The sequence below is a fragment of the Microcaecilia unicolor genome, chromosome 4 (assembly GCF_901765095.1).
Source record: "Microcaecilia unicolor chromosome 4, aMicUni1.1, whole genome shotgun sequence".
NCBI classification, from domain to species: domain Eukaryota; kingdom Metazoa; phylum Chordata; class Amphibia; order Gymnophiona; family Siphonopidae; genus Microcaecilia; species Microcaecilia unicolor.
This window is the reverse complement of record NC_044034.1, coordinates 111,482,224-111,498,569: the sequence shown is the minus strand read 5'-3', so window position 1 is coordinate 111,498,569 and position 16,346 is coordinate 111,482,224. Positions and strand designations below refer to the sequence as shown.

Below are 16,346 nucleotides of genomic sequence, written 5' to 3'. Positions count from 1 at the left end.
GAAAGAAAGAGGGGAGACTACTGGAAGGATGGGGAGAGAGAGGGGAGACTGGAAGGATGGGGAGAGAAAGAAGAGAGCTGCTGGATGGAAAAGGAGAGTAGTGAAAGACTGGAGAATAAGAGGAAGGGGCATGGGGAGAACAAGGGTGAGAAAAAGATGAAAAGCCATAAGTAGATGAAGGAAATTAAAGAATGGATAGTAAGAATGAATTAAATCAGGACAGAGAGAGAGAGGCAGAAAAATATTGAAGAAAGCAAAGAAAAAGGAGAGAAAAATGAGAAATGGCCAGGAAACCGTGGCAGAAGAGTTAAGCAAAAACGAAGGAAAGCAGAATCTAGAGACTGGGAGCGACACAATGAGAAAAAGTAAATGGCCATACAAGAAAGGTAAAGAAAATAATTTTATTTTTAATTTAGGATAAAGTAATATGGTACCTGTGTTAATGAAGTTTCAGAGACCAATACTTCCTTCCTTAGGTCAGGCGAGGATACCGTAACAGCATTATACTGACCTGAGGCAGGAGGTTTTGGCCTCTGAAAGCTCATTGAAAAGGGTGTTAGGCTATTAAATAAATTTTCTGAAATCTGATGCACTGAAAAGCAGCACTTTACCCTGTGTGACAAATGCATCTGATTAGCGTGACTAAATTTTGCTGGGGGAGGGGGGTAGAGAGAAAATGTTGTGCCCACCCACTTTGGGTTCAGGCCCATCCAAAATTGGCAGTCTGGCTACGCCACTGCTCCAAACCCCCCCCTAAACCCACTGTAACCACATATAAGTGCCCTCTTCATCCCTAAGGGCTATGGTAGTGGTGTACAGTTGTGGGTAGTGGGTTTTGGGGGGATTTGGGGGGCTCAGCACACAAAGTAAGGGAGCTATGTACCTGGGATCATTTTGTGAAGTTCACTGCAGTGCCCCCTAGGGTGCCTGGTTGGTTTCCTGGCATGTGAGGGGGACCAGTGCACTACAAATGCTGGCTCCTCCCATGACCAAATGCCTTGGATTTGGCTGGGTTTGAGATGGCCGCCATTAGTTTCCATTATCGGCAAAAACCAATGGCGGCCATCTCTAACGCCGGCAATCTCTAAAAGATTTAGCCGGCCCTGACCGTGCTATCGAAACGAAAGATGGCTGGCCATCTTGTGTCGATAATACAGTCGGGTACGCCGCTTGACGGGGCCAGCATTAGAGATGGCCGCCCTTATAGATGGTCGGCCCCATTCAATTATTGCCCTCTTGGCATCTCTGTTATTTAAGTGTCAATAAGAGGACAGCAACCCAATAATGACATAATAAATGAGCCTGATGTGTGCTCAGAGCATGGCCTGCACTAAGGTATCAAGGGGGAAAGAACCTGAGAGTATGAAAATAACTTTACAGATGACAAGTTAGGGTTAGGTTTCACTTAGTGAGTTTTTACAGTATGGATAGTAGATACTCAGCTTATTCATCTCACTGGCAACTACTCAAGGTTTTGTTTCTATGAAAAGACAACTGGTAACCACTGCATGAAAAATAATGAAGACAATAACCCCTAGATTCTATATAGCACACCTAGAGTTCTGTGCCAAAATCCAATCGTATTACTTAATTGGCTTAACAAGCCAATAAGCATTGTTAACAGTACTGAACAAGCAATAATGAGCACTAATTGACTATAATTAGAATTTACGTGCACAACTGTAATGCACTGTGCCTAAATTTTAATGCGCACAGGCAAAAAAGGGCATGGTTGCAGGTGGGGAAATGGGAGTTTCATGGGTGTTCCAAAACTTACGTGCATTGAAAAGAATATGGCCTTCTGTGTCTAAATCTACAAGCTGGGATTTATGCCACATTTTTGTTGGTGTAAATGGAGGTGTGTGGTTTTAGGCGCTACGATATCAACTAATCATATTCTATATACTGCGCCTAAATCTAGGCACTGCTTATAGAATACGCTTAGGCGGAAATGTTTTCCACTTGGATTTTCTAGGCACCATATATAGAATCTGGCCCTAAGTGGCAATTGATATTGTATAGATTATTATTCTTTTTTTTTTACTTAGCTGGTTGAAAATAGTACTATGCTGGTGTTCTACTTGGACTTAGGGTATGTGTGGCAGATCCTGTAAGAAAGAATGGAAAAAACAAAGGGGCTAGATTCTATATATGATGCCTACAAAATTCACGCAGAAAAAAATACACCTAGGTGTATTCTGTAAAGTATGCCTAAATTGTATATAATAGGCTTAAATTTCTGTGCGGTATACAGAATAAGGCCAAGCATCTCTCCATGCGACCAAATATAGTCATGGCGATTTATGCTATGCTTTACTTAAAGTAAATCTTAACGTCTAAATTAGACGCAGAGCAGGAGTATTCTATAACAATGTGCATAGATTTTAGAAATGCCAACGCCCTGCCCATGGCCACGCCACCTTTTCAACTATGCAACATAGAATTTAGGCACACCATGTTACAGAATATATTTAGCGAGTTGATTTTTTGGATAAACAAGCAAGCATGCTGGCCACAACTAGCAAACTTTGCATGGGGATCCTGTACATCCTGCTACCAACACATCTTCTAAGAAGACATCTTCTATTGTAGGAAGGACTGTGGAAAACAGGAGAGCTAGACTGAATCTTGAGATTCTTGATGACTTCTTATTCATCCACAGATTACAAAATCATAACAGTGCTTCATAGAGCGTATTTCTCCCCTGTAGGACGGAACAGGTTGTATTTTGTACCCCTGGACATTTTAACAGGGTAAATTAGAAATCAGCTATTGTTGGGGTTGGAAGGGTAGAGGGTGGTGGTGAGGAGGGTTATTACAGCTGCTCGCTGTTATTATTGCTTTCTATTTGTAATTTATACACAATAGTTGCACAGCATATTGTTCCTTTTTATACTTTAATAAAAAGATTTAAATATAAAATCATAATTGTTCAAGGCATCTGCAGATAAAGACAGAGCCCATGGGGACAGGGTGGGCACAGGAACAGAACCTGCAGCGATGGGGCAGGGACTGAAACAGTGCCTGCGGGGATGGGACAGGGCGGAGACGGAGACAGAACCTGTGGGGATGGGGTGGGGATGGAGACAGAACCCACAGGGATGGGGCAGGGATGGGGACAAACTTTGTCCCTGTGTAGTTCTCTACTGTATTGTAAGATGATTGTTGTACAATTATTATTGCTTACTTAATCTCAAATGTTAGCCATAATCTTCAAATATCTTGGAAACTGCAATTTTCACTATTTCGGTGTCTCCAAGAATGAATATTCCAAAGGTAAATCAATTTGTAAAAAAAGAAAAAAAAACATATTATTTGATTTTGAAAAGCTGTTATTTTAATAGAAAGTAAAAATGGTCTTGAGTTCTTTTTTTTCTGAAACTGTTAAAATAAGTAATGTTTACTGATATAACATTAGCAAATTCTTTACTACATAATTTTTTTCAAACTTTTTTAATTTTAAACAATACAAAATTTGCCTGTTTTCTCACCTCCATGTCTGAGGGAACCTTGTATTGTATTTGGTCACAATACTGAGAGAATAGTGTTTTAAATGTAAGGATTCCTTATCTCAGAGAAATTGAGTTAAACAGCACTTTGACTAAAAAGGGGAAATTTTCTTTGATGTTCCTCTGTAAAGAAGTCTTTTGGGAAGGTGTTCTAGTGTTTTTAGCTCATGCTAAAAATCAGCTAATGCTAAACGCTTCGACACCCATTACATTCCTATGCACATCTCAGGGTTTAGTGCCAGCTGATTTTTTTATCATGATTTTAAAAAATCTAGTCCACCTTAGTAAAAGACCCCCTAAGTGTGCAGATAAATTGAATTTTTAACTAACCCTATGTCCATGACAGCTTTGTGTGTTGAATTTGGATGGGATTACTCACCTCTTCAAATCTAAGCTCCAAGTGATTTATATACAGGTAGAATAGGTATGTCTTGGTCATGATGTCTTGCACCTGAATGGCGGATGAAACAACTTGCTAAAGATCACAAGGCATTTCAGTGAGAGAGTGGAATTTGAATCCCTGCTTTTTGCTTCTTGTCTGAACCACTTTCTGATTACCTTCAGTTTGCTCATAGATGTGATTGAGGTAAAATGCCAAACTATATACTACTACTACTATTTATCATTTCTATAGTGCTCCTTATGTTCAAAAATAATTCACAACTAACCATTGCTTTTATTCCTCCGTCTAGAACAAGGTAGAAAGTCTTAGAGAATGCAAATTGTGTAAAATCATCTCACTGCATGAATCAATTGATTGAAGAAATAGGTTGGTCAGGATTTTTTCAATCCCACAGTCTAATATTTAATTTGTATCAGAATTGCCTTAGCTTGTCTTTTGAATTTATGTTCCACCTTAAAAGGTACACTCCATGTTGAATGTGCTGGGAAGATCTTTTCTATTTTCCTGTCTTCTTACTTTCCCTTCAGCTGAAGCTGTGAAGTGCACACACTTCTATATCAACACAGTATGCCTGCAGCATATATAGCTCCAGCTATCGTGATTTCTACTTGTTTCGTTTTTTCTTCCCTGTGCATCAAGTTTACTACGTTCTCCCCTCTAAGTCCTCTGTTAATTGATGTGCCTATGGCTATTGGCTGGAGTTCTCTGATGATTTGCATGAACGGAGGGAGGCGTGTCTCTGCTGCTCTCACACCAGGAAACGAATGAGTGCAGTTTCTTTGGGACTGAACTGCCAAGGGAATGAGAGGGGCTCGCACACCGTAGGCTTGGGGAGAGCAGGCATCCTCCACTGGATATGGGGCATCAAACCAGCCGGAGCAGCATCAGTATCAGAAATCTGCCGGTATGTAGCTTGATTTCTGCCACAGCAATCTGCTTCTGTTCTATCGGTAAAAGCAGTTCCTCTAGATCTCTGCAGATTAATGCTGCACTTTAATGTAAAGTTTGCAGCAAAGAAAAAAAAAAAGAAGTGTGCGTGTGTGAATCAAATGTATTTTAGTAAAAGCCAAGGCATGTTGATTTCTAAATGTAACCGATGCACGACTATCAGATATAGATAAATACTAATTTGAACATAGTCTTGTAATTTGTGTTGCATGTTTTGTGTGGCTCAAAGATAGAGTTATTTTATATGAGTGACGTGATTCAGTCTGATTCTGATAGTTAAACTAATAATAATAATAATAATAATAATAATAATAATAATAATATATTTGAGGGGAAAAGCTTTTAAAATCTACATTGTTTGAAGGTGTGTGCATGTATACTGTTGATATATCAGGGATCACATCATAAAAATAATTACCACAGATGAACCACTATTGCCCTAGTGCTCAGTTTAACACTACTGTGGTTTTTGTTTTTTCACTTTCCACAACAGCACTTGTTTCTGTGTATGGTGTTCATCACTACTGGACCTTTTAAGTGCTTTGCAAGCTATAGCCGAGCCACAGAGCTGTTGTACACAGTAAATGAAGGATTACCCGAAGGAGTGCTCATAGGGAATATCAAAGCGGATTTACAGTTGGGGCTCTCAGTTGATTCTCCTCTTTCCTTCAGCTTGGTATCAAAAGGGATCAGTGGCCAGTATGTGAGCCTTAACAACAGCACTGGGGAGCTGTATACGTCTGCCCATGAACTTGACCGGGAAGCCCAGTGCCAGGAAAGCTTGGGTATGCAGGACTGCCTCCTTCTCCTGGACATCATCATCCTGCCCCAGGAGTATTTCAGGTTTGTGAAAGTAAAAATTGTCATTCGAGACGTCAATGACAATGCACCTCAGTTCCCTGTCTCCCAAATCACTGTTTCTGTGCCAGAGAATGCCCAGGTGAACACCAGGCTTGCCATTGAGCACCCAGCTTTTGATCCTGATGTGGGAATAAACGGAGTTCAGACCTACCGACTCGGGGACTATTTTGGAGTGTTTACTCTGGATGTGGAAGAAAATGAAAGTGGAGAAAGGACACCTTACGTGATTGTCATGGGTCCTCTGGACAGGGAAACAAAACCTGAGTATGTGACCAGGATCATTGCAGAAGATGGGGGCAATCCACCACTGCTGGGAAGTGCCACTCTGTTGATTCATATAAGTGATATTAATGATAACTGCCCGTTGTTCTCTGAGTCCCAAATCAATGTGACTCTGTATGGAAACTCCACTCTGGGAACAACAGTAGCTATTGTGCAAGCAGAGGATAAGGACTTGGGATCAAATGCTCAGATAACATATACTTTCAGTGAAAGAGTTCCTCAGTCAACAAGGGACCTGTTCAACCTTGATGAAATTACAGGAATTATAAAACTGTCTAATACAATTGATGGCAATACCATCCGACTGCATAAGTTAACAGTTCTTGCAAATGGTCCAGGTTGCATCCCAGCTGTTATCACTATACAAGTGTCAGTAATAAAAGTTATTTTCAGACCTCCTGAAGTTGTCCCTCGCTACATAGCTAATGAGGTGGAAGGCATTGTTTACCTAAAAGAATCGGAGCCTGTAAGCTCACCCATAGCATTTTTTACAGTGAAAGATCCAGATGAAAAGAATAAGGTGGACTGTTTTTTGGAAGGAGATGGACCATTCAGATTGTCACCATATAAGCCATATACTAATGAATATTTGCTAGAAACCACAAAGCCCTTGGATTATGAAATGCAGCAATCGTATGAAATATCTGTGGTTGCATGGAGTACACATGGGTTTCATGTAAAGACATATGTTAAGGTGCAGGTGCTAGATGACAACGATAACTCTCCCATTTTCATTCAACCTGTAGTAGAGTTATCAATTGAAGAGAACAATGCCCCTAATGTTTTTCTGGCCAAGTTATATGCAACAGATGCCGACAGTGGGGCAAGAGGTGAAGTTTCATATTTCCTGGGGCCCGATGCACCTTCGTATTTTTCTTTAGATAAAATTACTGGAGTTCTTACAGTCTCTACACGGTTAGACAGAGAAGAAAAAGAGAAGTACCGGTTCACTGTCAAAGCAAAAGATAATGGGTCTCCTCCACGAGATTCAATAGCTACTGTGATTCTGACAATACTGGATAAAAATGACAACAGTCCTAGATTTATCAACAAGGATTTCAGTTTCTTTGTGCCAGAAAACTTTCCAGGCCTGGGTGAAATTGGAGTAATTAGTGTTACAGATGCAGATACAGGAAAGAATGGATGGGTTGCCCTTTCTGTTATTAATGGAAGTGATATCTTTGTAATAGATACTGGCAAAGGACTCTTAAGAGCAAAAGTATCCTTGGACAGGGAACAGCAAAGTTCCTATGTGCTTTGGGTGGAAGCTGTTGATGGAGGTGACCCTGCCTTATCCTCTACGGCAAAAATAACTATCCTGCTTCTAGATGTTAATGACAACCCACCTCTGGTCCTGTTTCCTCAGTCTAACATGTCTTATCTGCTAGTCCTTCCTTCGACTCTCCCTGGCTCCCCCATCACTGAAGTTTATGCTGTAGATAAAGACACGGGCATGAATGCTGTTATTGCATACAGTATTATAGGGAGAAGGGGGCCTCGCCCTGAATCATTCCGGATTGACTCCAAAACCGGCAATATCACTTTAGAGGAAGCTCTGATGAGACATGATTATGGACTGTACAGATTGCTTGTAAAAGTTAGTGACCATGGGTATCCGGAGCCTCTCTACTCTACAGTTATGGTGAATCTGTTTGTCAATGACACCGTTAGCAATGAGAGCTACATTGAAAGTTTGTTGCGCAAGGAGCCGGAAATTAATATTGAGGAGAGAGAGCCACAGATAGCAATGGAACCTACTCAGCAAAGAGTAGAATCAGCTTCTTGCATGCCACTGTTAGTGGCCCTGTCAGTCATAAGCTTGGGATGTATCATTCTAACAACTATTTTGGGCATTTGTTTCTGTTTAAAGAAAGACACAAAGCATCACAGGCAAAATGAAAATTTGGAAGTACAAATGCCATTAAATGGAAAAATAGACTTACATATATTGGAAAGGAAACCAATGGCAATTTCTAACATTTGATTTTTCCACCAGGAAAGATAATCCCTAATGTCTAGTAAACATTACCCAGACACATAAAGGAGGGTATACTGACAGCAGTTACAATGAAGGACCAGTAATTTATAACATATTAATATATTGTAAAAAGCTGTTTACAGGTTTTTTTTAAATTAGAAATAAGTTCTTACAAATTGTGTACAGCCTTTTTTAATGACATGTTAGAACTGCTGTCTCTGTAAGACTGGGCACTATTCTCAGCTCTCAAAAGTACATCAGTGAGCATAAAGAGGGGTTAAGGTAAGACGATGGTGATTAATAGAAGTTTAAAGAAATGTTTTCTTAACCACAAGAGGGCATTAGATGCCGTTCCTAGAACTGCAGATCGAATGGAAGTAAAGCAAATTTAATGACAAAAGAGTATATTTTAAATATTGTATTTCTTTACATACAGCTTACATGCATTTTAGAGTATAGTATTTTTGTGTGGGACACAGAAAGGGAGAAAAGAGGAGGGTAGGGAGAAAGTACTGGTAAATCAAAGTTTTTATTACCTCATAATGTGTTTAAAAGACATCAGCATGAAGTTTGAGTCCTAGTCAAGCAGGAAACAGATAAAATTTGTACTGCAGTAAAATGTTCATGTTTTTGATTGTTATTCTTCATATGTTTTTAACGATTAATTTTGTTTGCCCCCCTTCACCCCCTGTTTATTTGCCAGTATTATTGAACATGCTTTTTCTTTTTGCTTATGTAACAAAAATATATTTGGATTATTGCAGTTGGGACAAGGCAGAAAGAAATGGCATTATCTTTAGTTGTCACACAACCGTTTTTTAAAATGTCTTAAGAACCTAGCAAATGCCTTCAGTCATTCGGATATTTTGTGTGAACCTTTGGAGTTTTAACGTCTATAAAAATAGATCGTTTCATAAGACCAGTGCTTTGGCAGTTAGATTATGACTGACTACAGGTATTTATTCTGACAATTGGCAGCCTATGTTAAAAAGGGGGGGGGGGGAGCTGTTCTTGGCTAGCATTCATGGCTTCTGTTTGTTGGATTTATCCTTGGATCAAATCCAAAACATTACTTATTAGCCTGTTTGGAGATTTTCTAGCTAATATACTATTTGCTTCATCCTCTGTAACAAAGCAGCAGGTTTGTCAGTGACGTATCACTTTCACTCCATTGTAAAAAGCTGGGCATGATCTTCCATGTGGTGGTTGTATCAAATTTAACTTTACCAGCATGGTAAAGAAGTATTATGTTTAAAACAAGTCATGCAAATTTCCAGCACCATGCCTGTACTGTTCCAAAAGTGTTTATATGTCTCCAGATTAAAGCTATATATTTTCATAATTTTTTTTTTACCATTCTTCTAATGTTTTGGTTATGGTTGAAACATTTCTCCATCATTTGAAAAGTGTATAGTACTTTATTTTGCATTTAACATTTCCAGTAATGGTACAGGCTTGACATTCAACAATATAGCAATTTTATGGTTTTAGGTATTAGTGAAAGGGCTGACACCTTTGAAACCTCAATATAGGCCTTTGCTTCAAATGAGACACTAAAGGCATAGTTACACATCTAACGGGAGTAGCTATCAAGCTGTGTTATGGCCTTAATTCCCTTGATTCTGTAAAGGTCCCTGAAAATTGCACGTGCAAATTTAGGCATGGTGCCAATTTGTGTGCAATTTAATAATTGGTTTTTCACAAGCAGTTACTGGCAGTAATTAGATTTAGATGGTTGCACATGAAGTTAGGCACATACTGCCAGATTCTATATAGCGCACCTAGCGATCTGTGCCAAAATCCAAGTGTATTCTGTAACAACGTATGCAATTTAATTAGCTTAACAGGCCAATCAGCATTATTAACAACACTTAACAAGCAATAATGAGTGCTAATTGGCAATAATTAGAATTTATGTGCATAACTTGCTAAGCATATTCTGTAATGCCTTGCTCCTAAATATTGATGCGCACAACCGAAAAGGGTTGTGGTTATGGGCAGGAAAAATGGGCATTTCATGGGCATTCCAAAATTTACATGCCCTGTTATAGAATATGGCCCAGTGTGCCTAAATCTACACACTGACATTTGCACCATGTTTACACTGGTGTAAATGTGCATAATTTTAGGCACTGTGATATCAACTAGGTGTATTCTATATACAGCACCTAAAACTAGGGGCTGCATACAGAATACGCTTAGGTGGAAATGTTTACTGTGTGGACTTTTAGAGAATAAGGGTGCTCCATGCATAAGTTTAGGTGTGGGCATTTTCACCACGTTTTCGTTGGTGCAAATGGTGGCATCTAAATTTACATACAACCATAACGTTTAAGCATTATTCTATAAACTGTGCCAAACTTTAGGCACGACATATAGAATAATGCTTAAGCGGGGGGAGTTTTCAGCGTCGATTTGTTTAGGCGCCATTTACTGAATCTATCCCAATGTGGTTAAATAGCTCTAATGCAAGATTTTGCACCATAATGCAGGGTTTTTCAGGTTATCAGTGTACATGGTAATGAGATACAAAACACCTCATTACTATGTAAATTTCATGAAATAGCTTATGTAAACACCACAAGCCACATTATAGCTAGCAAAAAGCCAAGGTTATTTAGCGTCCTTCAAAGCCATGGCTTGCTGTTCTGTGGCACTGCTTAAAGGGGCCAGCCACAATGAAAATAAGCTGCCACTTGATCCTCCCAATCACAACCCCTCCCCCCCTCATTGTAGGCTCCCCATATGTTATACCCTTCCAGATGGCCCTCATTCAAAGCCGCTCCAATGCAAGGCACCTCTTCAAGGCCTCTGTAGCTGAAGACCCCCAAGCAGAAGAATCACCACCCAGCAATTCCTCCCTACCCAGAAGTTCCCTTTGAAGTTATTCCCCCCTCCGAATATGCCCTACAATGTTAAATGCCTTCCCCCCAGAAGATTACACCAGCCACCTTGGGGGGCCTTTTACTAAGCCACATAGGTGGCTATGCATGCCCAATGTGTGTCAGTTTGGAAGTACCCCCAGGCTACTGTGTAGCCTGGGTAGTAATTTCATTACTTATGTGCGTCCACTACGCGCAGCAGAAAATAATTTTTATTTTCTGGCGCGTGGCGCTAACCAGGTGGTAAAAAGCATTCAATACGTGTAGATCATTACTGCCCGGTTAATGCGTGAGACCTTACCGCTAAGTCAATGGCTGGTGGTAAGGTCCAAGACCCAAAATGGACGTGCGCCAATTTGCATTTTGCCGCACGTCCATTTTCGGCCAAAATAAAAAAAGGGTATTTTTTACAGGTGTACTGAAAAATGGATCTGTGTGCATCCAAAATACATGCTTACATTAACGCAGGCCATTTTTCAGTGCACCTTAGTAAAAGGACCCCTTGATGTTTTCCTGGGTTCTAATTGGATCCAGACAAGAGTAAGCCCCAGTCACTCCTGCCTTTTTCAGTGCCAAATTCATATAGCACTAGTGACCCCTAGCAATATTGTTGAAGTACTATCACTAGGGGCTATGGTTTCCATTTAAGGGCCTTTTGCTTTATAAGGAAACCTGACTTCTAGTGGTAGTACTGCAAGACTATCACTAGGGATCTCCTGCACCATTTTGAACCCAGTCCCAGCAAAGACAGGAGCAATTTGGTATTGCTCCTGCAAATTCCCCACTACACCCCAGGAAAACAGCAAGATAGGCCTAAGAGGATGACACAGTTGGGTGAGGGGCCTTACATGTGTGGAGGGGTGGGATTCACATTGGGTATTTCCATGGGGAGCCTTCAGAGGGAACTTTCAGTTGGAGGAAGGAAATTCCAGTTGGGGGTCTTCAGATATACAGGGGCCTTGCATTGAGGGGGTCCTTCATTGGAGGGATTGTTAGAAAAGGGATATAACATGTGGGGTTTGTGATTGGGAGGGGACTCAATGGAAACTTATTTTCACCGTGGTCTACCCTTTTAAGCAGTGTGTTCATGGCTTTGCTGCTCGATGTTTACTGCTTGGAAGGTGACTCTCACGCAGCTTTATTCATGTACCATGGGAGGCAGTAACTGAGCTATCACTGGTTGGTGACTCTCTTGGTAAATTAAGGTGCGGCACAAACCAGACTTTTACCATACCTTAATAAGTAGTCACCTATGTCCTAACACATACCTACAATACCCTGAAGAGAAGGAGGCAATTTTAATAAATTTAAATTTTAAATAACACTTTAAAAGGTGTGGTTTTCTGGGCCCAAGAAAACTTTGTAATTGACTAATCTCATATGGACAAGTTTTCAATAGAGTAGGAAAACGTTATATGAATTCTGGATAAGAGTCATTACCTACAGGTTCTGTAATGTAATGGATCAGTATTCAAAAACCTGATCAGTATGTGTTTTAGATATTGGCCGTGGTGTTCAAATTGTTGACATATATTCAGTTTTGCTAACTGCAGAATCAGTGGCTCTGATTGCTCCTTTTTGCTGGTGACTGGCACTAGCCAGATGGACTGTGGTGCTATTCAGCTGCTATAAGTATGTGGATAAAGTTAGGATAGCTTTGTTGCTGTCTAACTTTTTCTGCATAGCTATCTGGATAGCACCTGAATAGCACTATTTATAGAATTAGGCAGAAGCCTCGCACTCCACCCTGTCAGTACCTGGCCAGGATAGTATGGAAAAGTTTTCAATGGAAGTATCCTTAGAGTGCTGCTGAAACTTCACAGATAGGGTTTGGATAATGGCTGCTACCATCTAGATGAGTGCTTTTGGATATTAGGCCATAATCTTCCTCATTCTCATGGAATAAATCATGTAGTCTGGATAATGATATACCGTTTCTATTTCAAACATAGGAAAAATATAGTTGTTTGGAAGCATCTGACAGAAACTGAACTAGAATCTACTGATGTGAGCATTCCCAGAGTCTGGGATACCACAAACATGCCTAAAGTATACAGTGTGCCAAACCAATGCTACTCAGGAGTTGTGAGTAAGCATGGATACGTATGTGTGAATATGTGTAGGTCAAGCCAAAAACTTAGGAAAAGATCTCTTCTGCCCCCCCTCACCACCACCCTACCCCATTATTTCCACCATGAATAAGAAAAAGAAAGCCTCTCTCTCTCTCTCTCTCTCTCTCTCTCTCTCTCTCTCATTTCTCTACACCGAGTCTCCTGTATTTACTCTGTCTTCTATAACTCATCATAATGTAATCCATAATCGCACTGTAACCAATTGTACTTCCATCATTCTCAAATTATTGGAAGCCACACTGAGCCCGCAAATAGGTGGGAAAATGTGGGATACAAATGCAAATAAATAAATTAAATAAATAAATTCACTGTCTCTTTCATATTCCTCTACCAGCTCTCACCCAGTCTCTCTCTTTCATCCTCCCACCTGTTGTCACAATGCACAAAGCTTACCATGCTACCTGGTTATAGCCAGTTTAGTGTTCACGTTATTCATCAAATTATTTATTTATTTATTTATTTGTTACATTTGTATCCCACATTTTCCCACCTATTTGCAGGCTCAATGTGGCTTACATAATGCCAATAATGTTAGATTATTATTGTGACCAATACGCAAATGGTTGCTGTATCAATCTTACCATTTACAGTAGCAGCCAACAATAATCCTATGCAAATGTATTACACGAGCTGTATTTCCGAGTAATACACAGAAAGGAGCGCCTACCTTTAACATGTGAAATTTTCCAGGAGGTCTGGAGCTGTTGTAGTATGACGGCGACTTCTCGGTGGAGTGGTCTGCTGTCATGTTTTAATAGTATTTGCATGTGTGTGTTAAATATGCCATGTGCTGTACACCTGCATATAGCAGCGCTGTGAAAAAGTTATCATGGAACAAAAAAAAAGCTGGCGCACGTTATGGAGGCGCATCCATGGTACCTACAGCTGGAAAAAAAAGGTACACACAGCTTTCATGCATGCAAAGATAAACAATAACTCCTTCCCAGTGGTGTGCTGGAGCAGGCTCTCACAGGCTCTCGAGAGCCGTTTGTTATGTTTTTAAGAATTTTGGGAGCCGGTTCTCCATGGCTACTTTAACAAATGGATCCCAAAATGTGGGCTTGGGCCCCTCCTGAATTCTCTTTTACTTTGCTGGCGAGAGAGAGCCCCCTGTTAACAATTTACCAGCACACCCCTGCTCCTTCCCCACCCCGGCATGAAAGTTGTTGTGGAACCCTACAAAAAGAAGCACATTGTGGAGGAGCATCTATGGCACACATTGTGGAGGTGTGTCCAGGCATACACATTGTAGCTTTTTTTTAACTTAGGCATGCATATAGCACCAACGATTAGCAAATGACTGCTCTATGAATGCACTAATTTAGCACTTTCCCTACAAACTGCTTGCTCAAATTGCATGCAGCTCATTTGCATGTGATTTCCTCTGAGCATCGTTTGCTATTTCAAAATTGGTAAATTCAACCACAGACCTAAATGCATGTGGTTTTTAAAGGTGACTTTTGAGCATTGGCGCCCCTTAGTATCCCTCTTTTTCCTCTGCTCTCCAACATCTCGCTCTTCTATCCACCCATATCTCTCCTGCCAATCAATCAACCTCCCAGCTATGCCTTACTACCCAAATAGTGGCACTTCACAGCTACCAGCTAGCTAGCCAGTCCGGCACCTCTTCCCTTCTCCAAGAACACTACTGACCTTAGGAGTCCTTTTACAAAGGCATGCTGAAATTGACTTGTGGTAGTGTAGGCATGGGTTTTGGGCACACACCGATCTATTTTTCAGCATGCCTGGAAAAAATGCCTTTTTAAAATTTTTGCCGAAAACGGACGTGCGGCAAAATGAAAATTGCTGCAAATCCATTTTGGGTCTGAGACCTTACCACCAGCCATTGACCTAGCGGTAAAGACTCATGTGTGTCAGATGCCACTTAGCGTGCGTCCAATACACACATCCGAAAATAAAGGATATTTTTCAGATGCGTGTATCGGATGCCAAAAATTAATTTACCGCAAGAGCCACGCAGTACTCAGGCAGTAACTCCATTTTGGTGCACATTAGGCATGCGTAGACGCTTACGCAGCTTTGTAAAAGGGCCTCTTAATTCTTACCTTGTATTTTGCAGCCTCCTCCAGAGCAGGACCTTTCTCCTCACTGCATTGTGTGACACTTAGGAACTACTATGCTGATCTCATGAGACTTGAAACCTCAAAACCAGTGTGAGGGGCTCTTGTACAGCATGGTGCAGGAACTCACAGATTTTGCAGAGAGGTTTTGGAAGCTCTTGTTTATTCAGTGGTAGTGGCTCCAATTTTTTTTTTGTATTGAAACAGTGCATGAAAATTCTGCGCACAGCTTTTATTCCTGTTTAAGAACAAAACATAAATCAAATTTGGAGTGCAGTAAGTCAAGGCTTACCATGTATTTAGGATCCAGTTTACTATCTAGCTTATTTTCGAAAGGGAAGGACGCCCATCTTCCGACACAAATCGAGAGATGGGCGTCCTTCTCCCGAGGTCGCCCAAATCGGCATAATCGAAAGCCGACTTTTTTTGTGCCCTCAACTGCTTTCTGTCGCAGGTACGACCAAAGTTCACGGGGGCATGTCGGCAGTGTACCGAAGGCAGGACGGGGGCATGGTTAAGAGATGGGCGTCCTCGGCCAATAATGGAAAAAAGAAGAGTGTCCCTCACGAGCATTTGGTCGACTTTACTTGTTCCCTTTTTGTTCACGACCAAGCCTTAAAAAGGTGCCCCAAATGACCAGATGACCACTGGAGGGAATCAGGGATCCCCTCACCTTACTCCCCCAGTGGTCACCAACCCCCTCCCACCCTAAAAAAATTTAAAAAAACATTTTTTTCCAGCCTCTATGCCAGTCTCAAATGTCAAACCCAGCTTCATCACAGCAGTATGCAGGTCCCTGGAACAGTTGTTAGTGGGTGCAGTGCACTTCAGGCAGGCGGACCCAGGCCCATCCCCCCTCCAACTGTTATACTTGTGGTGGTAAATGTGAGCCCTCCAAAATCCACCCGAAACCCACTGTACCCACATGTAGGTGCCCCCGTTCACCCCTTAGGGCTATGGTAGTGGTGTACAGTTGTGGGGAGTGGGTTTTAGAGGGGGTTTGGGGGGCTCAGAACCCACGGTAAGGGAGCTATGTACCTGGGAGCAATTTGTGAAGTCCACTGCAGTGCCCCCTAGGGTGCAGTGCCCCCTAGGGTGCCCGGTTGGTGTCCTGGCATGTGAGGAGGACCAGTGCACTACGAATGCTGGCTCCTCCCATGACCAAAGGGCTTCGATTTGGTCATTTTTGAGATGGTTGTCCTCGGTTTCCATTATGGCCAAAACCCGGGGATGACTATCTCTAAGGTCGACCATCTCAGCATTTAGGTCG

The 16,346-nt window shown here is 41.2% G+C and overlaps 1 protein-coding gene across 1 annotated transcript; it reads left to right on the top strand.

Annotated features, from left to right (window-relative positions):
* Positions 1 to 4,705: 4,705 nt before the first annotated feature.
* Positions 4,706 to 8,980, top strand: PCDH20 (protocadherin 20). Its single transcript, XM_030200567.1, has 2 exons — positions 4,706 to 4,816; positions 5,354 to 8,980. Exons 1-2 carry the CDS (start codon positions 4,769 to 4,771, stop codon positions 7,985 to 7,987), a joined length of 2,682 nt encoding a protein of 893 aa, XP_030056427.1. The 5' UTR covers positions 4,706 to 4,768; the 3' UTR covers positions 7,988 to 8,980.
* The last annotated feature ends 7,366 nt before the right edge of the window (positions 8,981 to 16,346 follow it).